The sequence below is a fragment of the Poecilia mexicana genome, unplaced genomic scaffold (genome assembly GCF_051168715.1).
Source record: "Poecilia mexicana isolate PSO_F unplaced genomic scaffold, ASM5116871v1 scaffold_15, whole genome shotgun sequence".
In the NCBI taxonomy this organism is placed as follows: domain Eukaryota; kingdom Metazoa; phylum Chordata; class Actinopteri; order Cyprinodontiformes; family Poeciliidae; genus Poecilia; species Poecilia mexicana.
In genome coordinates, this window is record NW_028263384.1 from 4,999,458 (window position 1) to 5,024,809 (window position 25,352).

Here is a 25,352-nt window from a genome sequence, read left to right on the forward strand (position 1 = left end):
AAGTTATTTTTATTGAATTAAAATACCATTGAAAAGTTCTTTAATTTCTGCAATTCAAGTCAAAAAGTGACACTTACCTGTTTTTGGTTCAGTCAGGAGTGAAACTAGTTTTACATTTTTGCTGGTACTATGGCGAAAATCGTCAGTGGCTCATTGTGAGAACCAAATAAAATCATAAGATTTTACTCTACTGTAGACTACCTCTATGGATAACACAGAAATTAGAAACACTTCACAATGTGGAAAAAATATAGATTTTGGTTCTGCCACACAGGGTGGAAAGTAAAAGTTACATTTGCTGTAATTACAGTTTGTCTAATTTGTCCTGTAAATTGTTTGCAAAACCTGAACTTTTACTTCTTTAAAATTTGTTTTGAAGAAAGTTATTCTGTTACAGTTGAAATCATATTCATTAATAAGTAAAAATAAAACATAAGACAAAACCAGAAAAACAGCATTGATTCTTTCAGCTGGGTTTGTATTAAGATCTCATGGCATTGCATCAATGGGATGACAGAGGAGTAAAACCTATCAAGTTAACTTGCTGTCATGGTTTTAATAGCTGATCTGACCCACATTCAGAAACCCTAAAACAACAGAACAGTTTTAAGGATTTATTTACAAAAAATTTGAAACTGTAGGAATCAGCAGCAGGAGGCACCGGGGGAGCAGACGTTTCAGCACCCTGAGGGCAGACAGGAGCAGGTGAGTAGAATAATAAAATAACGGACCACGTACTGTAGGGTATGCTTACGCCAAAAATGGGGCAGTTCGACAGTGGGATCCGATGAGATGATTGGAGCTGAATTCATCGGAACGTGGACCAGATGGAGTCTTGCTTACAGGTCTGTTTGTTTGGGCCAATCTGGAGCACAGCGAAGGGAGGAGCAGGTTCGAGCACAGTGGAGCAGTAACGGAGCGGAGACGGGTCCAAGGTACCAGCCAGGTAAAGGTTAATTCGGAAGGTTATCGGCAGTGTGTGAATCCTCACGGGCCTGGGGAATAACTTGGGCAGAGACCCGGGTTTTTCGTCTGGGAGACCTCGATAGGAAAACAAAATAAAACCAATTAATATCAAGCAGATCGCTAGCACAGGAGAAGGCTAGAAGTTACCACGAAGTTTAACGCTCTGGCGTCGGAGTGCTGGCAGCAGTCTCTTCTTATACTATGTTGATGCTGATGACTCGCCTGCAAGCTCCTGCTCCCCAACTGCACTGCCTGCATCTGGTGGAGAACTGACAAGTGAAAATGGACCAGATCCCAACATCGCCCCGCCACCCCCCGACCCTTACCCCAACGGCCGCCTCCAGGCGGTCCCGAGGAAGACGAAGGAAGGGAAGCATGATAATCTGAGATGAGTGAAGGGTCGCAGGTGAAGGAATGGGGAACCCATTGTTGGTCTTCGGGACCAAAGCCTTCCCAATCTACTAGATACTGCCAACCACGGCCACAACGACGGGAGTCGACGATCCTGCAGACAGTATAGATGGACCCTGCTGGTCCTGGGTGGATGGAGGGGGCATGGTTTGGAGGGCACAATATACTGGTAATGACAGGCTTTATTTGGGAGACATGGAACATAGGACGTACACAGAGATTAGAGGGAAGCCTGAGACGGACGGCTGTGGGGGTTGATGATTGATTCAATGACGTATGGGCCAATGAAGTGTGGGACAAGTTTTCTTGAAATGGATTTGAATGGAATATCTCTAGAAGAGAGCCAAACCCCCTTTCCCGTGCATATTTGGGTGCTGGTCTGCGTCTGCGGTCAGCAAAACGATGGTTCTGGTCTGCAATGAGCTGGAGGGCTGAAACTGTGCTGGACCAGATCCACTTGCATCAATGGATATGGTGGCTGACTGACGTTACAGAAATGCCTTTTTCATCTTCCAGGAAGAGAGGTGGCTGGTAACCCAGGGAGATTTCGAAGGGGGTTGTGGCCTGTGGCTGATGAGATGTGTGAATTGTGGGCGTATTCAATCCAGGGAAGAAACTTGCTCCAGTCTGAGAGGTTGGATGACGTGAGACAGTGCAGAGGAGATTCTAATTCCTGGATCATGTGTTCTGTCTGACCGTGATAACCCGATGAGAGGGATATCTTGGCATTGAGGACGAGACAAAATTGCTTCCATACCTGGGAGAGAAATTGTGGTCCACGGTCAGACAGGATTTCCACAGGAATGCTGAGTAGCTGGAAAACATGTTTAATGTTGAGGTGTCTGGAAAGCTGAAGGGAGTTTTCTGAGAGAGATAAGGTGGCATGCTTTAGAAAAACGGTTGATTATGGTTAGAATAGTTGTCATACCTTGAGACGCAGGCAACTCTGTGATGAAATCTATGGCAATGTTGGACCAAGGCCGCTTGGGGATCTCCAGAGGGTGCAGGAGACCTGCAGGTGGGTGGTGGGACGACTTATTGCGCGCACAGACGTGGCAGGCGAGGATAAACTCTTTAACGTCCTTGTGTAAGGAGGGCCACCAGAAGCGTCAAGCAATAAGAAAAATAATTCTGCTAATGCCAGGGTGAGCAGAAAACTTGGTGAAGTGGAACCAGTGAATGAAACGGACGAAAGAGGGAACATAGGTCTTATTAGGAGGACCATTACCTGGGTCGGGCTCTTTCTGCAAGGCCTGCTTGACAACATCCATAATCTCCCATGTAACTGCACCGACCATACAGCTGGAGGTAAATTGGAGCTAGGGTATCTTCTGTGCCATCCCTCGAGTAAGGTCGAGAAAGGGCATCAGGCTTTGTGTTCTTGGAGCCTCGGTGATCTGAGATGAAAAGAATAAACCTTGAAAAAAACAAAGACCAATGGGACTGCCATGAGTTCAGTTGTTTTGCGGTCTGCAGGTAAAAAAGGTTTTTATGGTCTATCCAAACCAATACTGGATGCTCAGCACCCTCCAGCTAGTGACACCACTCCTCCAGAGCTAACTTGATAGTGAGGAGCTCTCGATCCCCCACTTCGTAGTTCTTTTCTGCTGGTGTCAGTCAGTGAGAGAAAAATGAGCAGGGGTGAAGTTTCTCATCAGGAGTGGTCAGCCTCCCTGGTCCATGTGAAGGTAACCTTGGTGGAGGTAAGAGCAAGTGAGGGGTGTGGCGGTCTGGCTGTAATTTCTGATGAAACGTCTGTAAAAGTTGGAGAATCCTAGAAATCTTTGTAACTGCTTACGTGAATTCGGAACCGGCAAATCCATGATGGCCTTTATCCTTTCCGGATCTGGTCGAACCTGGTCGAACCTGCCCACCCTCTAGAATGCCTAGGAAGGAGATCGATGTTTTGTGAAGCTCACATTTCTCTGCCTTGATGAAGAGGCGGTTCTCTAAGAGGCTTTGGAGGACAAAGTGGATGTCTCTGCAATGGTTCTCAATGTTCTGAGAGTAGATCAGGATGTCATCTAGAAAGACGAAAATTAAAATGTTTAAAAAATCTCTGAGGACATCATTGATGAGGGCCTGGAAAACTGCAACAGAGTTAGAGAGACCAAATGGCATGAGGAATATTCAAAATGACCAATACGGGTCTTAAAAGCCGTCTTCCATTTGTCTCCTTGACAGATACTGACAAGATGATAAGCATTACGGAGATCAAGGTTAGAAAAAACTACAGCTTCTTGTACTGGTTTGAATGCTGAGGAAATAAGTGGGAGTGGATATTTGTTTTTCACTGTAATGTGGATAATCCCCTATAAGTCAATGCAGGGCCTGAGTGAGCCATCCTTCTTACCCACAAAGAAAAATCCCGCCCCTAGTGGTGACAATGAGTGTCTGATGATGCCTGCTGCTAATGATTCACTGATGTACTTCTCCATGGCTTGACGCTCAGGTTTGAGATGGTAACCCCTTTCCCATCTGGTAAAGGGGCTCTAGGTAGAAGCTCAATGGCACAGTCATAAGGACAATGTGGTGGTAGAGAGAGAGCCTTGTGTTTACTGAATACCTGCTTGAAGTCGTGATATTCTTCAGGGACCAAAGATAAATCGATGGGTTCCAAGTTCTCCACAGCGGCTGGACACGGACTTGGAGGTATGGCAGACTGGAGGCAGGAGGAAAGACAGTTAGCAGACCAGGACTCTAAACAATTATTGGACCAGTTTATGTGTGGGTTATGGTGTTAAAGCCAGGTAAACCCCAACACAATAGGAGATTGGCATGTCAGGAAGACAAAAAAGGAAATTGTTTTGTGGTGATTTCCGGAAATGGTAAACTGCAGTGGCTTTGTTCTGTGGGTGATTTTCGGCAGGGAATCCCTGCTCAGAGCAGAAACATTGAATCGGGAAGGTAATCTGATAGTCTCTATTTTTGCCTGTTTTACTAATGAATAATCAATCAGGTTTTGCTCACAACCTGAGTCGATGAGAGATGGAGAGAATCGTTATTAAAATGTAGAACAGCTGGGAGCAGAAGGCAGGATGAGGATGTGTTTCTTTGGTCCGTCAGTTTCCCCATTCTGACTGACAGACCTTTAAGTTTGGGCGGATGGGACAGGCTGCTATGTAATGACCGGACTCAGTCAAACAGTCAAACACTCTCGGCCGATCTGCATAGGTTTGGGCTCGGGCAATGGATTCCTAGGCCTGGGCGGTCAGTGAGTTTTCAGCAAGGGTACGTAAGTGACTTTCTGGAGTGTTTTTCGCTTCTCTGACCCCTTCTCTTTCTGACACAGTTATCTAGACGGGTAGCAGGCTTAATCAGTTCATTTAAAGTCTCTGGTTCATCTAACGGGACTAATTCATCTTTAATGGACTCACTCAATGACTGAAAAAACGCACTTTTAAGGGCCGCATCATTCCAATCAGAGGATGCGGCTAATGTGCGAAACTCAATAGAAAACTCTGCCACCGATCTTTGTCCCTGCCTTAAAGCCCACAAGTGGCGTGAAAGACTTGTCTGGTCCGATGTGTCACTGAACACCTCAATAACTCAGAGAAGGAACATCCAAAGCTATCCGGGTCGTCAAACCGAGCCTCTGCCCATCTTAACGCTTTTCCACTGAGAAGACCTAGAATAAAAGAAATCTTGGTATCATCAAGTGAATGTACGATTAAAGACTAATGAGCATTGTAACAAAAAACCCCTGCAGCCTCCACTCTCTCCAGAGAATTTATCTGGATTAGGAGATCTGAATTTGTGGGAAGAACTTATCTGTTGGGTTATTGGTGGAGATGTAGCGCCATCTTCAGGCTCAGAAGTGGGCTCGATCCTACTCTGCTGAAATTGCGCAATGAGGTATTCCAAATGCTGGTTTGTGGCATCCTGCTGCTTACCGAGAGACGTGAGAACTGCATCATGAGATTGAAGCAAAGAGTGTTGTTCAGCTGAAGTCTTTTTGAGGGCATCTGCTGGGTCAATGTGGCCAGAGCGTTGTCATGGTTTTAATAGCTGGTCTGACCCACATACAGAAACCCTCAGACAACAGAACAGTTTTAAGGATTTATTTACAAAAAATGTGAAACTGTAGGAATCCGCAGCAGGAGGCGCCGGGGGAGCAGAAGTTTCAGCACACTGAGGGCAGACAGAAACAGGTGAGTAGAATGAAAAGCATACCCTGCTCGGCGTAAGCAGGGTATGCTTACGCCGAGAATGGGGCAGTTCGACAGAGAACTGGTGAGTGGGATCCGTTGAGATGATTGGAGCTGACTTGGTCATTAGGTGAACCAGATGGAGTCTTGCTTACAGGTCCGTTTGTTTGATCCAATTGGGAGTGCAGCGGAGGGCGGAGCAGGTTCATGCACATTGGAGCAGTAATGGAGTGGAGACGGGTCCAAGCTACCAGCCAGGTAAAGGTTAGTCCGGAAGGTTATCGGCAGTGTGTGAATCCTCACGGGTCCGGGGAATAACTTGGGCAGAGATCCGGGTTTTTCGTCTGGGAGACTTCAATAGGAAAACAAAACAAAACCAATTAATATCAAGCAGATTACTAGTAAAGCACAGGAGAAGGCTAGAAGTTACCACGAAGGTTAACGCTCTGGCATAGGAGTGCTTGCAGGTGCGCTGAGACACACCTGCAAGCTCCTGCTTCCCAAATGCGCTGCCTGACGCCATCTGGTGGAGAACTGACAGGTGAAAATGGAGCAGATCCCAACACTTGCTGAATTTAATGCATCAGTTTAACAGTAATAGGCAGCAGTTTTATCTTACTTTGTAAACTTGAATAATATTTTAACAACAAATGGAAATGTCAGTTTTATCAGGTACTTGTGATTACAATTTGTATTAATTAAAACTGAAAACAGAAAATCAGATAGTTTGGAGTCGGTTATTTAAAACTAGATAGGAGTAACAAGATATTGGAAATTAGTGTCCCATTAAAAATACACATACTATTTTGTGTTGCTTTTTTATTTGTAATTGTGCTCTTTTAAATAAAAAACAGTTTTAGGCCAATATGTGCTCTTTTCCTTTGTGATGAGGAAAGAGATTTGTTATTTCTCAACAAAAAGTTAAATTGTAATGAGGTCCTTGTTACTTTTAATATAAGTAACTTTTCTGTATTTAAGTGTTTTGTTGTTGTTTTTCAAATAACTTCGGTCCTCACTGACTTTTCTTTTGAACAAATTTGTTACTGTTTTCTGCACTTTATCAGGTTTTGATTTCTCTTGAATTAAAAATTCACTGTCCTGCGGTGTTTTCCCATTTTTTATTTTAAAGTCTATAAATAAATAAGCGATTTATTGTTCGTCCTGACCCAACGCAAGCGGCATTTTTTTATGTCCGTGGACCACCTGGGTAAAATGTCCCAGTCAGGCATGTGCAGAGGAGGGGCTAGGGGTATTTGAGCACATGTCCCTTTTGCTCCTTGCCCCCAAGTGCCCTTTAGGTCAATTTTTTATTTATTTATTTTTTTGGCTATTATTATTTTCTAAGCCACCTTCTGACACATAATAACATGTACTAAAATTATTTGTTTTTTTGTTGGGGTTTTTTGTACAACATAATAAGCCGGTCACCTTGTTATCTTTGACCTTTTGCCCGTGACACATGACACAGTTGCCTCTCGCTAACTGGAGCTAAACATAGTGTACGTTCCAGATTACAGAACTGTTGTTTTGGGTGAATTAAAAAAAAAAGTTTGTGGTGAATAAAGTGGAGTAGACTTGCTACTTGTCAGATGACGGAAAACATTGAACGTATCGTTTCTGCTTCAGCACGGAGTAGCGGTTTAAGTCGAGAGATAATGAAATACAACAGACACTGACAGGCTTCTGCCTTTCTCTGAAGAACTACTGAGCGGCAGGAGACAGCCAGGTGAGGAAAAACTGTCCTTCTCTATTGATTCAGTATTTTTATCATACAGACATTCGGCTATTGTTGTTGTGCTATTAGCTAGCTTCTTGCTAACGACTTTACTAGCAAAGCAAAATAAATAAAAAGCTTCTTCCCTGTATAATTAATGATAGCAGCCATTCTTCAGTATAACTTATGCAATAGGGACACATCGCCCGTCCAAAACCGATCATCTCCATAATGGATATATGTCCGATCTTCTAATTTCCTGTGCTGCATAATGTACATTGCATTTATTCTGGCGTTAGGTAAATGTGTCTTGAAGGAGAATAACACTTAAATAAAGGTCCAACAAGGATATTCATTTAGAATAAAAAATAACTCACCCTGAATTACCATGATATATATATAATTTATGTAATAAAAGTGTCATTAATGAAGGGGAAAACAATCAATCCAGACTTTAAGTAAGTTTAGGGTCTGGTTCACAGAGTATGAAGTAAAATTTTTCTCCAATTATTCAATGAAAATTAAAAAAACTAACCTCAGTTAAGTAAAATAAAATTGTAATCAAAACTTTTGGAATTGTAATGATTGCTTTTTTAAAAACAAAATGTTTTGTTTAAAAACTTTTTCTAAATTTAATAACTAATTTTTGTCTTGTGAACTTAAAAAGTTATTTGCCACACATAAACTTTTATTTGCACACATCAGAAATCGTTTGTTGCGATTTTAGGCCCTGCCCACGACATCATGTGAGAATCACAAGCAAAACTTTGAGTCAAAATAAAAACTTAGAATAGCAAGAAAAGATTTCTGACAAGCGCAAATAAGTTTGTTTTGCAAATAATTTTTTCACTTCATGAGACAAAAATGTGTGATTTTAATTTTGAAAAAAGTTTTTAAAGCAAAACTCAGTAGGCTTTTCTTCATGGTGACATGCATTAACAATTCAATTTTTGCTTCTTTTTTTTTCTTTTTTCTGCAGTTCCACATTAAAGTTTGATGCAGCTCTGCTTTCCTGAATGGACCATTTTCATCTCCACTGCAAGTGTAGCAAACAGGCAGCTCTTTTTTTATGGATTATAGCACACTAAAAGGTTGTATTGTGCCCATGTTTATATTTTTAATAGTAGAATTAATAGTGTAATTCTGTAAAGACAAAATATGTCTGGTGGTCTAGCACTGATTTATATATCTTGCTAAATTGCGGGTTTGAATATTGCAATACTTTCCTATAACAAAATAGACCTGCAGATAAAATATCTTACATATGCATATTTGTATGCTCTATATAGAGATTTTCCTTAACTTTGATTGTATATGTCACAATTTTATAATTTATCATTGTTTATTAAACTCTGAAAGCTGTGTGGCTTTGTTAATATTCTGTCCTAGAAGGCAGTTAGATGTGCCCTTTTTTTTTTTTTGAGCACCTGCCCCTTTAGTGGTCTCTGCACGGCCCTGGTCCCAGTCCTTAAATCAGATGCACCAATCCAATCAGCAAGCACCTTCTTTTAGAGGAAGATGTGTGAACTATGCACTATCATTTAATACGAGTGAAATCTCTGGTCAAGTTAATAAGCAGTTGTTTTTGAGGTGTGCCGTGCTGTTTTAATTGAGCAAAATAACATGACAAAAACCTAGATACTTTCCGTTTGCTTTTAATTGGGACATTTTATAACAAGCAGACAGAGACAAAGCGGAGAATGGATTGAAGGCTGCTGAGGAAATATACGAGCACCGGGAGGGAGGCAGAGAAAGATGGCTGGAGAGTGAGAGGCTCCATCACACAGCACGGACAGTTCAGAAGCAATATGGAATAAGAAAAAAATGCAATTTATAAACAGATCAACTTGTGTTTTAGACTGCCTATTGCTAGGAGAGCTATTCTGACTCAAAGTGCAGTCGATCTGAAAGTCAGCTTTAGGTAACACTTTATTTGAAGGGGGTTGAATAAGACTGTCATGACACTGTCATAAACATGACATAACACCTGTCATGAACATCAATAAGTCTTCATGAATAGTTATGACTGTTGTCATAAAGCGTCATTAGGTAAATAATGACACTTTTAATACAAAGTTGACATTATTCAAAATGTCTTCATTATGACAACTTGTCATTAACCAAGAAATCATGATCTAACATAAATTTGTCATAATAGTAGTCATAATGATTTAATTATTACACTAGCAAAAGCTTTAACAAAACAATGATTAATATTTCCACTCCCTGAAATAAAGCAAAACAAGTAGGACAAGCAGTAAAAATTTCACTAAGCTTTATTACATGGTCAAATGATTTAATAACAGACTCATTAACAATTTCTTTTACATCAACTAAAGTGGAACAAGTAGCACCAGTTATGAATATGTCATTAAGTGTTATGACAGTGTCATAATATTAACTATTACCTCAAGTAAAGTGAAACAAGTTACAACAGTTATGACAAAGTCATTAAGTGTCATTACGGTGTCATTAATATTAACTATTACCTCAAGTAAAGTGAAACAAGTTACAACAGTTATGACAAAGTCATTAAGGGTCATTACAGTGTCATTAATATTAACTTTTACCTCAAGTAAATTGGAACTAGTAGCAACAATTATAAAGATGTAATTTAGTATTACAGTGTCAAATGCAATGCGAACAGAGTTATTGATATTAAGTCTTACCTCAAATGAAGTGAAACACACTGGACTACTTATAACTACCATCAACATGTAGAACAAACCCTTTGTACAATGGAATAAAACAAAAGATAACTTGTTCTAAGATAACAGAGGGTTTAACGTCTGGTCAGTATATCGTTACTCTGAAATGCTGATTGAAAAACTAAAACAGAATTACTTATTCTTTAACTTAAGAAAATAGGTTCTTTCAACAGTAACATTTTTTGCTTGGATTATGTCAGCAATCTCCTTCGTAATAGTCTTCCTGTAATGCTCTGAAAACAGGAGATCTTCTTCTTGTCTTCATTTCCTGGAAGCAGCTCTTTGAAGGTGTCCAGAAATGCTCAGAAATTACAGCTGTTCTTGCAATAGTTAATCATGGCAAAAGCCTTTTCATAAATTCAAACTTGGTGAATCTCTTCTGGACATTCTCATAGTCGGCGATGACTCAATTCATTGTGGTCACTTAAAAAAAGAACAAAAACAAAAAACAATGTCATCATATTCCAGCATTTATTTAAATACCATTTCAAAAATGTCCCTTGCTGCACACTGTCAGAATGGTAGACTGGCAGACAAATGCCTAGTTAACATGACTGAAATAAGTGTAATACAATTATTTCTTAATACAAGTGGAATAATAACTGATCAAATATTTGTCTGGCAAATATCAGACAATTGTCTGATATTAATTAATATCAGACAGACTGCCACTGTTATTCGAATGCATCATTTAACATATAGTTTTAGGCACATGAATGCATCTTTTTACTTAATGAGCATTCTAAATGATTTCTAACCAGATACTCTAACTCAGGGTTGTTTGCAAGAAGCTTATTAATTAATAAATAGATTTAACATCAGTTTTAGTTGTCTAAAACGTAACTTAACTCAGCTGGTGAATGTTGGTTCCTGCTCCCCATTCCCCACTTACCTGACTGTCCCACCCCACTTCACATGGTGAAAATGTTAACACAAAAACGACTTACCTAATTTTCTTGGGGAATATTTCATCTGCTTCTTTCTCTTTGGTCAAATAGGAACTTCTTTCTCTGGTGGCTGGTCCTTATTATCATCCTCCACACTCCTAGCATGTCTTCATTAGCCAACTTTGTCCTCTCCACCATGTGTCCTTAGGCTAGCCTGGGTCTTCATGTGGCTAAACTTGCCAAAGCAAAGAACACAAGCACTGTGTCACATCAGCCAAGTCGCTAAATAATGCACATGAAGGGTAACTTTGACTAATATATTCGCTTTTAATTTGCTAGATTAAAATTGGAGGGGGAAAAACAATTTGCCTGTCTTTAAAATATATTTAATATTAAGGGCTAACGTTACAGTAATTGTGTTTAATAACTTTAGCTAACATTAACTTACAGCAAGGTAGGATTGGCTTGAATTGCTTATAGCTAACATTACAGAGAAAGAGAACATAGTCAATGTTATTTTCTCAAAGAAAATGTAAAGTTAATAAGACACATACCTCATATGTATTAGGTATCAAACTTCGGCTTCTTTTTAAACAGGAGGTCTGGCCGTTATAACCATAGACATCAATACGTAGACGCCTCATGGAGCGCTGAGTCGTACGTAAAAGCGCCCGCCATCTTCTATGTGGCAGCAGAGCGATCGGAGCTCCTTAAGTCCTGTGCTGTGTGGACTTGTTTCAACCGTTTTACGAAACAAACTGGATTCATTAGGATTACCTTCCCCAGGTAAGGATGAAATATCAGAATTACTTGACTTTGCAGCCAGAAATTCGCTTTTAAACAACCGAAAAATATTTCCTCTGTAGCTAAATTGGCCCGAAATAACCGCTGATTGTTAGCTTAGCAACTAACGTTTTCATACTGTTAATTAAAAACCAGAGGATTTAGTGAGGAAAGATCAGTCAGGATCAGAGCTGGAGCTGCTGTTCTCCTGTTTCCAGCTCAGTTTCATCATGTCGGTATTTAGCTACAAAGATGCTACGAGTCAGAGCCCAACATGCTGAAAATTTATTTTTCTGAATGTGAAAGAAACATATACTAAACATATCGTATGTATTTTCTATTTACACTTTTGGATAATTTCTCTTTTATCCTTGGCTTTAGTCTGTGAACCAGGACGTCTCAGAAGTCATTGAGTTCTCCCAGTGTGACCAGCAGACTGAAGCCCTGCCTGTGACCAGTGTTCCCAGTATAATAAATAAATGTTTTATTCTTTCACTTTTTATGTATTTTTAAATATCTCAATCTGAAGTTTTAGTGTATTAATGTAGCTTATATAATGAAATAAAAAATAATTTACTCTGTTGGAATTATTTTTCACTCTTTGCTGTCAATAGCAGAGTTGACATACTGTAAATTCTCTGGATAAAAGTAAGAAAAATGTGTAGCTTAATGTTTGACAATAACATATTAAAAAAATACAGGAAAATTATTTGTGTCTTGTCTTGAAATGTTAAATGTACACTAAATTATGGAATTATGTAAATATATTCTTTAATAAAACACTCTAAATATGTGTCTGTTCATCAATGTCATAAAAATTATCAGAATCGTTTCTATCAAATAAAAACATTGTGCTCTTTAAAGTTAGAAACGCTCTCTTTAGTAATTTCTTTGATTGCCAAATATATTAATGTGCGTGAGAAAATGTGTCAATGGCAGGTATTAACTTAAAATACTTTGCAGAACGTTATCAAGTTCAGTCCATTCACTTGTATTACCTTACTGGCACATATTCCACATTCAATAAATATGCACACACACACAAACAATTCTTCAGCAGAAAAGAAAAGAGGAGAAAATTAACCTTACTGTTCAAGACTATATATATATAAAAATTCCCCTCTCACCCTCCGTGGGTGGTCTCTTTCATCCTCTGAGCTCGGGTCCTCTACCAGAGGCCTGGGAGCTTGAGGGTTCTGCGCAGTATCTTGGCTGTGCCTAGAACTGCACATTTCTGGACTGAGATGTCTGATGTTGTTCCTGGGATCTGTTTGAGCCACTGCTCCAGTTTGGGGGTGACTGCCCCGAGGGCCCCGATGACCACAGGCACCACTGTGGTCTTCACCTTCCAGGCCTTCTCCAGTTCCTCTCTGAGGCCCTGGTATTTCTCCAGTTTCTCATGCTCCTTTTTCCTGATGTTGTGGTCACTTGGTATTGCTACATCCACCACAACGGCTTTCCTCTGTTCTTTATCCACCACCACAATGTCCGGTTGGTTCGCCATTACCATCTTGTCTGTCTGGATCTGGAAGTCCCACAGGATCTTAGCTCGGTCATTCTCCACCACCTTTGGGGGTGTCCCCCATTTTGACCTCGGGGCTTCCAGTCCATATTCTGCACAGATGTTCCTGTACACTATGCCCGCCACTTGGTTATGTCGTTCCATGTACGCTTTCCCTGCCAGCATCTTGCATCCTGCTGTTATGTGCTGGACTGTCTCAGAGGCCTCCTTGCACAACCTACACCTTGGGTCTTGTCTGGTGTGGTAGATCTGAGCTTCTATTGCTCTGGTGTTTAGGGCCTGTTCCTGTGCAGCCAGGATGAGGGCCTCTGTGCTGTCCTTGAGTCCAGCTTTCTCCAGCCATTGGTAGGATTTCCTGATATCAGCCACTTCAGTTATTTGTCGGTGGTACATCCCATGTAGGGGCTTGTCCTCCCATGATGGTTCCTCCAGCACCTTGTCCTCTGTTCCCCATTGCCTGAGACATTCGCTGAGCACGTCGTCCGTTGAGGCTTTGTCCTTGATGTATTTATGGATCTTGGATGTTTCATCCTGGACAGTGGCTCTCACACTCACTAGTCCTCTGCCTCCTTCCTTACGGCTCGTGTACAGTCTCAGGGTGCTGGATTTGGGGTGGAACCCTCCATGCATGGTTAGTAGCTTCCGAGTCTTAACATCCGTGGCCTTCATCTCTTATATATTATATATTATTCATATATATATATATATATATATATAAAAAAAAATTCCCCTCTCACCCTCCGTGGGTGGTCTCTTTCATCCTCTGAGCTCGGGTCCTCTACCAGAGGCCTGGGAGCTTGAGGGTTCTGCGCAGTATCTTGGCTGTGCCTAGAACTGCACATTTCTGGACTGAGATGTCTGATGTTGTTCCTGGGATCTGTTTGAGCCACTGCTCCAGTTTGGGGGTGACTGCCCCGAGGGCCCCGATGACCACAGGCACCACTGTGGTCTTCACCTTCCAGGCCTTCTCCAGTTCCTCTCTGAGGCCCTGGTATTTCTCCAGTTTCTCATGCTCCTTTTTCCTGATGTTGTGGTCACTTGGTATTGCTACATCCACCACAACGGCTTTCCTCTGTTCTTTATCCACCACCACAATGTCCGGTTGGTTCGCCATTACCATCTTGTCTGTCTGGATCTGGAAGTCCCACAGGATCTTAGCTCGGTCATTCTCCACCACCTTTGGGGGTGTCCCCCATTTTGACCTCGGGGCTTCCAGTCCATATTCTGCACAGATGTTCCTGTACACTATGCCCGCCACTTGGTTATGTCGTTCCATGTACGCTTTCCCTGCCAGCATCTTGCATCCTGCTGTTATGTGCTGGACTGTCTCAGAGGCCTCCTTGCACAACCTACACCTTGGGTCTTGTCTGGTGTGGTAGATCTGAGCTTCTATTGCTCTGGTGTTTAGGGCCTGTTCCTGTGCAGCCAGGATGAGGGCCTCTGTGCTGTCCTTGAGTCCAGCTTTCTCCAGCCATTGGTAGGATTTCCTGATATCAGCCACTTCAGTTATTTGTCGGTGGTACATCCCATGTAGGGGCTTGTCCTCCCATGATGGTTCCTCCAGCACCTTGTCCTCTGTTCCCCATTGCCTGAGACATTCGCTGAGCACGTCGTCCGTTGAGGCTTTGTCCTTGATGTATTTATGGATCTTGGATGTTTCATCCTGGACAGTGGCTCTCACACTCACTAGTCCTCTGCCTCCTTCCTTACGGCTCGTGTACAGTCTCAGGGTGCTGGATTTGGGGTGGAACCCTCCATGCATGGTTAGTAGCTTCCGAGTCTTAACATCCGTGGCCTTCATCTCTTATATATTATATATTATTCATATATATATATATATATATATAAAAAAATTCCCCTCTCACCCTCCGTGGGTGGTCTCTTTCATCCTCTGAGCTCGGGTCCTCTACCAGAGGCCTGGGAGCTTGAGGGTTCTGCGCAGTATCTTGGCTGTGCCTAGAACTGCACATTTCTGGACTGAGATGTCTGATGTTGTTCCTGGGATCTGTTTGAGCCACTGCTCCAGTTTGGGGGTGACTGCCCCGAGGGCCCCGATGACCACAGGCACCACTGTGGTCTTCACCTTCCAGGCCTTCTCCAGTTCCTCTCTGAGGCCCTGGTATTTCTCCAGTTTCTCATGCTCCTTTTTCCTGATGTTGTGGTCACTTGGTATTGCTACATCCACCACAACGGCTTTCCTCTGTTCTTTATCCACCACCACAATGTCCGGTTGGTTCACCATTACCATCTTGTCTGTCTGGATCTGGAAGTCCCACAGGATCTTAGCTCGGTCATTCTCCACCACCTTTGGGGGTGTCCCCCATTTTGACCTCGGGGCTTCCAGTCCATATTCTGCACAGATGTTCCTGTACACTATGCCCGCCACTTGGTTATGTCGTTCCATGTACGCTTTCCCTGCCAGCATCTTGCACCCTGCTGTTATGTGCTGGACTGTCTCAGAGGCCTCCTTGCACAACCTACACCTTGGGTCTATATATATATATATATATATATATATATATATATGAATATATATATATATGAATAATATATAATTTCTTATATATTATTCATATATTTGTTATTTGAATAATAAAATATTTTTTATTTGTTAACTAATAAATAAATTATATATATATTTTATATATACATATATTTTATTTAATATATTGACGTCTGTGTGTACATATGTTCATAAATGTTGATTACTGTATATATAAAAACGATTTATCAAAATCAATTGTATTATAGGTTCACATTTATTTTCTTTATTCAGAAATTACAATTAAAATATAATGAAAAGTCATAAATGTTGTCTTTGGTGATTGTTTAATTTATAGCACGATTTCTGGCAGCGCCCCTGCATGTGCTTCACTTTTTGAAGGAAATTACTAACTTTTTTCTTTCACTCAGAATGGTTGAGTATCGAGGTGAGGCCAACAGATTTTGAACAAATGGAAATGATTTACAAGTGTAACAGCATCTTGTTACACTTGTAAGTAAATAAACTTACAAGTGTATGAGAAACTTCATATGAAATTTATTTGGGTTTATTTAAGATGTAACGGACATAAAAATGAAAAAGAAAGGGAGAACAGTGCAGAAAAGGTTTAAAGGTGAAAACGAGTCAGGCTAGAAGTCTTTTTCTAAACCTGCAGAAAGAAAAAAACCGAAGCAGAGAAACAACAATCAGCATGCACATTTATAACAATGGCAATTCTGGCACCACTGAAAAGTTCACAGGACAGGCTTAGTGGCAACTGCAGCTAAACTAAGAGTTTATCTGACAAACACCTGAATCTAAACACCACTGTGTGTGTGTTTAATAAATGAACTTTTTTTCAAAATCTTCAAATTTCCTAGGAGTTACATTTCTCATAGCCCTGGGATATGTTTGCATGCTGACCAGTTATTAAGCTTTAAGCTCATTCAGTGAAGTTGTCCGTATTTTCTTCCAGGTACGACGTTTCAATTCTCACCTCGGCTTGTAACGACAGCTCCCTGCTCCGCCATCCCGACCGCCGCTCCCACCCCTCCATGTACGCCATGGTTCAGAAACCCCACCACCTCTCTCAGCCCACAGCCTGCAAAGGCGACATGGCAGCCATGATCGATATGAAGAAAGACGAGGCCGACCACGACCGAGACGGAGTCCCGTACGACACTCTACACATCTATGGCTACGAGGGACCAGAGTCTCTGGCAGCAAGCCTCAGCTCTCTGGACAGTTCTTCCTCAGGATCAAACTTGGATTACGACTTCCTCAATGATTGGGGGCCGAGGTTCAAGGCACTGGCTGAGCTGTACGGCGTGGACGGTACTGACTACTACCATCAGTACTGAGAGCAAACGTGAGAACCCCCCACCCACCGAATGCCTCACAAGTTCACATCTTGTGCGTCGGTGGTTGAAAACAGCCATAGAAATAGGACGGACAGAAAACAGGAACATCTACTTACAGTAGGCAGACAGCCGAGCGTCTCCAAGACACTTCGCCAAACACAATTTTGTTTTTTACTCTATCACGTGTGATTCAGCAATCCATTTATGTTTGTGTTTCTTATCTATTCACTCATAATCACTAAGCAACCTTCTGGATCAAAATCCAGGAGGTTCCAACACAATGAATGAAGGTGACATCAACAAATATACCAATTTTCATCTGGTTTTCATTTGTGATCGAACATCGGAGCACCCTATGGATGCAATACAAGATTCAGCAACTGGTCAAAGAACTTGCAGAAGAGGATTTAACCTTTCTATTCCACTTGAAAACAGATACTAACAGATGAAAGGCTGCAGAATTTAGCCAATCAGAATTAGCAAAACCAAAGCACTGTCATTTTAAAACAACTCCAATATTTGCTTATGCTAACGCTATTTTAATGAACCTTTAAATAATAGCACATTAGCATTGGGCCATTATGCGTTAAAAAAAGATCTTCCTCAGTGAAATTTACTTTGAAAATGGAACATATAGCGTTACTGTCTGGAGTAAATATGTGGTAAAAGTGAATCTGATAGGTATTTTTCCTCGAACCTTCATTAAAAGAACCACAGACAACGTATATGAATTTCATGACCAAGCTTTTGCAAAAGGAGAAGTCTCAGCAAACTGCTCCTCCAAGCCGTTCACTGAGCGTTCTAAAGACCCTTGGTTACAGCTTGTCTTTTATTATCAAGCAAAAATAGGGAGGTTAGGTAAGGAAGACAGCAGAGACAAAAAATACTACTGCACACAGACAGTTTCTAAAATAGGGAGTATTCCGGTTGATAAGGAGGCACCTGTGGAAAGTAATTTAAGGTCTGGGAAACACACAGATAACTGTTTCACAGGAAGACGAACAGGCAGATGTGACCTCCAGGTCAGTTTATACACACATAAGGAAGAGAACACTTTAAACTGAAAATCACAATAATACTGAATGTTGATTAACTATTGATTAACATTAGTCTGAATATGAACTAAAGAAATAACAAAATGATAATACCAAAAAATCTCTAACAGAATCTGTGCAAATAATGATGTTACAGCAATGGATATGATTTACTGATTGACTGGGTTTTGTTCAGGGAACTAGCCTGCAGGCTGCTGCTTGTTGGTTTTAGTGTGACAAGTGTCAGTTTAAAACAATGTGACCTTTCTAAGAGACGTGGGTTTTTATTTTATGCTCTAAAAATCTGGAAAGAAACTTGCCAAAATAAGACTATCTTTGGTTTCTCACTCAAGGGCAGAGAGGCCATAGGGATGGTGTGATATAAAACTGTTGGTGTTTTAAAACTTTAATTTTTGTAATTGTTTGTACACCTTGTAAACCTAATCAGAATTGATCTGGGATTCTTTGTGTATGCTTTAACTCCAATATGAAGCAACATTTTTGGTTATGCACAAAGTGTTGCTGATAAATCCCTTTTTCTTCACCTATTCAAACTTTTGAAGAAGTTTTCTAAATGTGAACACATTCATAAACTCTTGGACTTTATATGACTCTCTATGATTTTATATGAAGGATGGAACCGTATAGGCTTCCCAAAATTTCCAACATGGACTCTTATCCAAGAGAGGAAGTCTTATATTGGTTTCAGTCCTACTTGGAATATAACACACTCCAAGTGAAAGCAACACTTTTCTGAACTTTGTTATTTTCAAATAGGATTGCTTGGGGATTTTAATGTGCAAAAAAAAAATAAAATAAAATCACAGGAATTTGAGCTGTGAGGGTTTGGAGGTGTTTGATCACAGCGAGGTGCTGGCTGGCTTTTCCTTATCTGAGACATTATTAACATCCTTCTTTGGGAAATGTTTGGCTCTGAGCTCCCACTGCGATGTCTAGTGGGTTTTCACAGTGATATTTAATGTCTTCATGGAAAAAAGTCATTTTTCTTCTTTTTTGCTCACCATCGGGTGTCTGAGGAGCAGTCATGTTTAACAATTTAACATGAGTTAAATTTAGCCCATGTTTTGATTTTTATGGACTAAGACCTGAACAGAAACCCAGTTTAGAAGGTGGTGTGTGCCTTCATGGGCCAGACTACCTCTGTGCTGAAAGAGAACAAAACTAGACAATAGAAAGACAAAAAGGAAATGGCTCTACTGCTGCTCTGACAGAATAACAGCTTGTTCCTGGCTTTTATTTGACAGAACTCATCACAGTTATTGTTGTGATGAAAGCTGAGTCCTCAGAGGCAGAGTCAAACAAACCGAACTGACTCCGATCAGGAAGCACAGAGCAGCAGTAGCAGCTTGTTGGGCTGCAGTGATGTGCTTTGATAACTTTAACCTCTCAGCCTTTTTGGCTTCTGTCTGCTCATCGAACCTCCAACCTAATATCAAAGTTTTCTTTGGCTGATTATTGATCTGTGGCTCAGATTTCTTTTTAAGAAAGCATTAAAAATATTAAGGACTTCCTGAAATGAGTCAGTAGTTCATGATGGTGTCGTCTCACCATGTGTGAGAGAACAGTCACTGCAAAACAGAATTTTAATGTTATTTTTACAAATGCACCATATGTATCAGCATCTGTATCGGACAATATTTGTCAATTTTTAGCATATCAGTATAGGTCTGATGAATACACATTTTCATATCGGTTCATCCTTAAAAACTTTTTAATCAAATTATTACAAATTCCCAATTTGAGCCATAGACAACAACCTGCTAAGTCACCACGGTTAAGCTAACTGTTTTTGCTAGATTAGCAAAAACAGCTGTCTACATTTGTATTCCCCTGACAATCTGCCAACTTTTCCTTAAAGGTTTGACAGAAGCTGCCATTATTTCCAAATACTCCATGATTCCTGACCAGCTTTGCTGTAAAAACCTGAGCAGCTTTGATGTACTCTGTTTAGCCTTCCTGTTATCTCCTGAAATGGTCTGTCTCTTTGACTGTAAACATGTCATGATAGTGGCTACATGTATTCAACATGCTGAATACACAGTTTCTGCTTAATTAGATTCTTACAACTCCGTTGTGCTTTAATTTGACTTCAAATACTTTGATACTGCAAGCTAGCTTCTAGCTGTCTTCATTCAGTAATAACATCCACACCAAAGAGTTTTGACCTGTGACTTGGCAGGTCGTTCGTCCTATTTTTGACTTTCTGCTTGGTGAGTTACTGATCAGAGCCAAACAAGCTAAAATTTGTCCAATTCTGGTCTCAAGTCAATTTCTTGTTGCAACTTTTGTTGACTTTTAGTGCAGCTATGGAAAATAATGAAGACTTTGTAGGGTACAAAATGCAGTTTTAAGAATCTTGAAGGCTTTGCTGCCTTTGTCATTTGTCCAAGTTTAGTGTTCATATTTTTTATTAGTTATCTTTTTATTTTCACAATAAATATAAAAGTGGAAGCTATCGATAGCTATCGACGCATAGCTATCGATGCTTGGGTGACTGAAAATCAATAGATAAATGAAACTGTGAGGATTTTTACATAAACCAGCCAGAGAGACGCTGAATGGAATCCAAAAATAATCTTAATTTATTACAAAAAAGTTAAAAAAATAATTAAACAATGAAGAACTGGGCCCAAAACTGAGGTCAACATAGCAAACTACAACTCAGGTAGTAACACAAAGAACTCAAGCACAAAACTGACCTAACAAATAAGAAATGAGGAGAACTTAAATAGTGGATGATCAGACCACGGCTGACACATGAGGGGTAATTAAACATACAAGAACTTAAACAAATACTAGTCAATACAATACCACATCTTTAAATTAAATAAACATTAGAATGAAACTACCAAATAGAAGAAACATTAAAGAAATGGTCAAATTAAACTAAAGAAAACCAAATTTCCTCGTCCCCTGACAAACAAATGGAATGATCTGCTTAGGAGGTTTGCCAGCCATATAAGGATGTCAATTAGCTGGAGCTCTTCTGCGACCCTCCAGAAGCAGCTCCAAAGGAAACTGGTAACTCAAAACAAAGAAATCAATTTGTTGCGTTTAACAAAAATATAAAGAACTGACAAATAAAGTTAACTAAATGTGTGCACTGCAAATAGTTAACTAAGAGTCAGGCTAATGAAAATATTTTTTAAAAATAAAAATCTAAACTATTCATTAATTCAGGTGTGTGTGACAGTAGGGTCAGCTGTCACAGAGACCAAAGCAGCTCTTTGCTCTTTCTCAGAACAGTTTATATGGAGAATGAAAACTAAACATAAGGTCACATTTTTATTTTTGTATTTAGTTTCACGCTGACATACAAATCAAAGTTACAGATCAAAGTCTCGACTAATCCAATCCTGTTTGAACCTCACAGGTGACATTTAAAGTACATATTTCGGTAACACTATTTGAAGGGGGTTGAATAAGACTGTCATGACACTGTCATAAACATGACATAGCACCTGTCATGAACATCAATAAGTCTTCATGAATAGTTATGACTGTTGTCATAAAAGCGTCATTCGGTAAATAATGACACTTTTAATACAAAGTTGACATTATTCAAAATGTCTTCGTTATGACAACTTGTCATTAACCTCGCCAAAAATGTCTTTGTTATGACAACTTTTCATTAACCTCGCCAAAAATGTCTTTGTTATGACAACTTGTCATTAACCTCGCCAAAAATGTCTTCGTTATGACAACTTGTCATTAATCAAGAAATCATGATCTAACATAAATTTGTCATAATAGTAGTCATAATGATTTAATTATTACACTAACAAAAGCTTTAACAAAACAATTATTAATATTTCCACTCCCTGAAATATAGCAAAACAAGTAGGACAAGCAATAAAGATTTCACTAAGCTTTATTACACGGTCAAATGATTTAATAACAGACTCATTAACAATTTCTTTTACATCAACTAAAGTGGAACAAGTAGCACCAGTTATGAATATGTCATTAAGTGTTATTACAGTGTCATTAATATTAACTTTTACCTCAAGTAAAGTGAAACAAGTTACAACTGTTATGACAAAGTCATTAAGTGTCATTACAGTGTCATTAATATTAACTTTTACCTCAAGTAAATTGAAACTAGTAGCAACAATTATAAAGATGTAATTTAGTATTACAGTGTCAAATGCAATGCGAACAGAGTTATTGATATTAAGTCTTACCTCAAATGAAGTGAAACACACTGGACTACTTATAACTACCATCAACATGTAGAACAAACCCTTTGTACATTGGAATAAAACAAAAGATAACTTGTTCTAAGATAACAGAGGGTTTAATGTCTGGTCAGTATATTGTTACTCTGAACTGCTGATTGAAAAACTAAAACAGAATTACTTATTCTTTAACTTAAGAAAATAGGTTCTTTTAACAGTAACATTTTTTGCTTGGATTATGTCAGCCATCTCCTTCGTAATAGTCTTCCTGTAATGCTCTGAAAACAGGAGATCTTCTTCTTGTCTTCATTTCCTGGAAGCAGCTCTTTGAAGGTGTCCAGAAATGCTCAGAAATTACAGCTGTTCTTGCAATAGTTAATCATGGCGAAAGCCTTTTCATGAATTCAAACTTGGTGAATCTCTTCTGGACATTCTCATAGTCGGTGATGACTCAATTCATTGTGGTCACTTAAAAAAAGAACAAAAACAAAAAACAATGTCATCATATTCCAGCATTTATTTAAATACCATTTCAAAAATGTCCCTTGCTGCACACTGTCAGAATGGTAGACTGGCAGACAAATGCCTAGTTAACATGACTGGTTGTTATAAAGTGCAATACAATTATTTCTTAATACAAGTGGAATTATAACTGGAGCTGAACAAAATTATTCTGATCAAATATTTGTCTGGCAGAAGTTCAGACAGACTGTCACTGTTATTCAAATGCATCATTTAACATATAGTTTTAGGCACATGAATGCATCTTTTTACTTAATGAGCATTCTAAATTATTTCTAAGCCGATACTCTAACTTAGGGTTGTTTGCAAGAAGCTTATTAATAAATAAATAGATTTAACATCAGTTTTAGTTGTCTAAAACGTAACTTATGTTGATTCCTGCCCCCCATGCCCCACTTACCTGGCAGTCCCACCCCACTTCACATGGTGAAAATATTAACACAAAAACGACTTACCTAATTTTCTTGGGGAATATTTCATCTGCTTCTTTCTCTTTGGTCAAATAGGAACTTCTTTCTCTGGTGGCTGGTCCTTATTATCATCCTCCACACTCGTAGCATGTCTTCATTAGCCAACTTTGTCCTCCCCACCATGTGTCCTTAGGCTAGCCTGGGTCTTCATGTGGCTAAACTTGCCAAAGCAAAGAACACAAGCACTGTGTCACATCAGCCAAGTCGCTAAATAATGCACATGAAGGGTAACTTTGACTAATATATTAGCTATTAATTTGCTAGATTAAAATTGGAGGGGAAAAAACAATTTGCCTGTCTTTAAAATATATTTAATATTAAGGGCTAACGTTACAGTAATTGTGTTTAATAACTTTAGCTAACATTAACTTACAGCGAGGTAGAATTGGCTTGAAAAAAGAAGAAAGAGAACATAGTCAATGATATTTTCTCTAAGAAAATGTAAAGTTAATAAGACACATACCTCATATGTATTAGGTATCAAACGTCGGCTTCTTTTTAAACAGGAGGTCTGGCCGTTATAACTTGTGTTAGGTTTGCGCCACAGTATGGAAGATTTCTTCTTCACCAACACACTGCACGCCTGTTTGTGCACTGCTGCCTCCCACTGGTGGAGATTGTGTATTGCACTACTTAGCCCTTGTGTTTAGAAATGGGGTCCACCAACCGACCCCACACTCGTAAAACTTTTATCATTTGCCACAGTTCTCTACGTTTGCCTCAGTCCTCGCACGCATAAGGGTTAAAACAGCCTTAAATAATGTTTCAAATGCTAAGTTCATAAGCGGTTTGTAGACATCTTGCTGTAAAACTTTAGGATCGATTAAATTAAGAAAATTAAGACTAAACAACATGGCAGAGCTTTATAACATTACTACATAAAGCTAATTTTTAAAGTTTAATCGGTAATGCTTTTATAACAAATTTATGTCAGCTCATGATTTCTTGGTTAATGACAAGTTGTCATAACGAAGACATTTTTGGCGAGGTTAATGACAAGTTGTCATAATGAAGACATTTCGAATAATGTCAACTTTGTATTAAAAGTTTCATTATTTACCGAATGACGCTTTATGACAACAGTCATAACTATTCATGAAGACTTATTGATGTTCATGACAGGTGTTATGTCATGTTTATGAAAGTGTCATGACAGTCTTATTCAACCCCCTTCAAATAAAGTGTTACCCATATTTCCATCTGAATAACTGGTAGCAGCAAATCATTCAAAATGTGTCTCTCTCTTTTCTTTGGGACATTTTGAATAAACTACCTCTGCTGGGTTTCTGGCTCCTGGGGAGTAATCAGGAGTAACTGCTTCCCCACAGACTTCCTGACCTTTAACCCTGGCCTGTGGAGCAACTGGCTGAGAGCCCGGCTACCACTCATTATCTAAATAATAACAGGCTGGTCATAAAGGATGGCTTCTGCCATTAAAAACTCATTCATAGCCAGCAATAAAGCACAAAAGTCACCAACTGTGTGCAGTGATGACATCATGCCGTTGTTCTGAAAATCCACTAATGGCTCCTTTGTTTAGAAATGCTTTAGTTTATTTGCTCTGCTGCTTATTCTGTTTTTCTTGGCCTGCAGTGCTTCTTTAAAAGCCAGACCTGCTGGGAATGTCACAGGATAAACGTGGGAACAATAGCTAGAAGCCGACTCTTTGATTACTTCACTTTTATATTTATATACAATGAGAGCAACCTTACCATATCTTCCCCTCAGCCCCCTTCTTTGTCCTTTAATCAGCTAAAACACTGGACCCGGCTTCCTGTCCATTTGGGGGCTGGCCCCGCCCCTTCCTGTCTGCATTCTCTCCTATTGTGTTGGCTTCCTGTTAAGAGGAGGTGGGAAGTGTCTTGGAGGGGGAAGAGGGAGCGATTTGAGTAGAAACACGGGATGAGGGGAAGAGTTGGGGTTAGGGCAGGATAAGGAGGGACAAGTGGAGAGGAGAAACACTACAGAACAAAATGTCTGATGAAATACTGGGGCATAACGCAGAAAACATGAGAAAAACCTTATTTATGAAGCAATACATTTCTTTTCAGAAATCTAAATTTCAGATGAATTTTAAAAATAATGTGAGAAATTATCATGAAATATGCATGAAAATTTAAACAGTTTTAGGCCATAAAAACAAAA

The 25,352-nt window shown here is 39.7% G+C and overlaps 1 protein-coding gene across 2 annotated transcripts in view; it reads left to right on the forward strand.

The window, feature by feature from the left end:
- The window catches only part of cdh5 (cadherin 5), an 82,616-nt gene extending 57,264 nt beyond the window's left edge, over positions 1–25,352 (forward strand). The window contains exons 15-16 of one of the 2 annotated variants that reach the window (XR_015765525.1): positions 7,152–7,251; positions 8,219–12,112. Coding sequence is in view for 1 of the 2 variants with exons in the window: in XM_088013453.1 (XP_087869579.1) it covers positions 16,598–16,982 (385 nt within the window). In the remaining variant the exon portion in view is untranslated. Of the gene's footprint in view, positions 1–7,151; positions 7,252–8,218; positions 12,113–16,597 lie in introns of those variants that run through there. The other variant, XM_088013453.1, reaches the window with a different exon arrangement.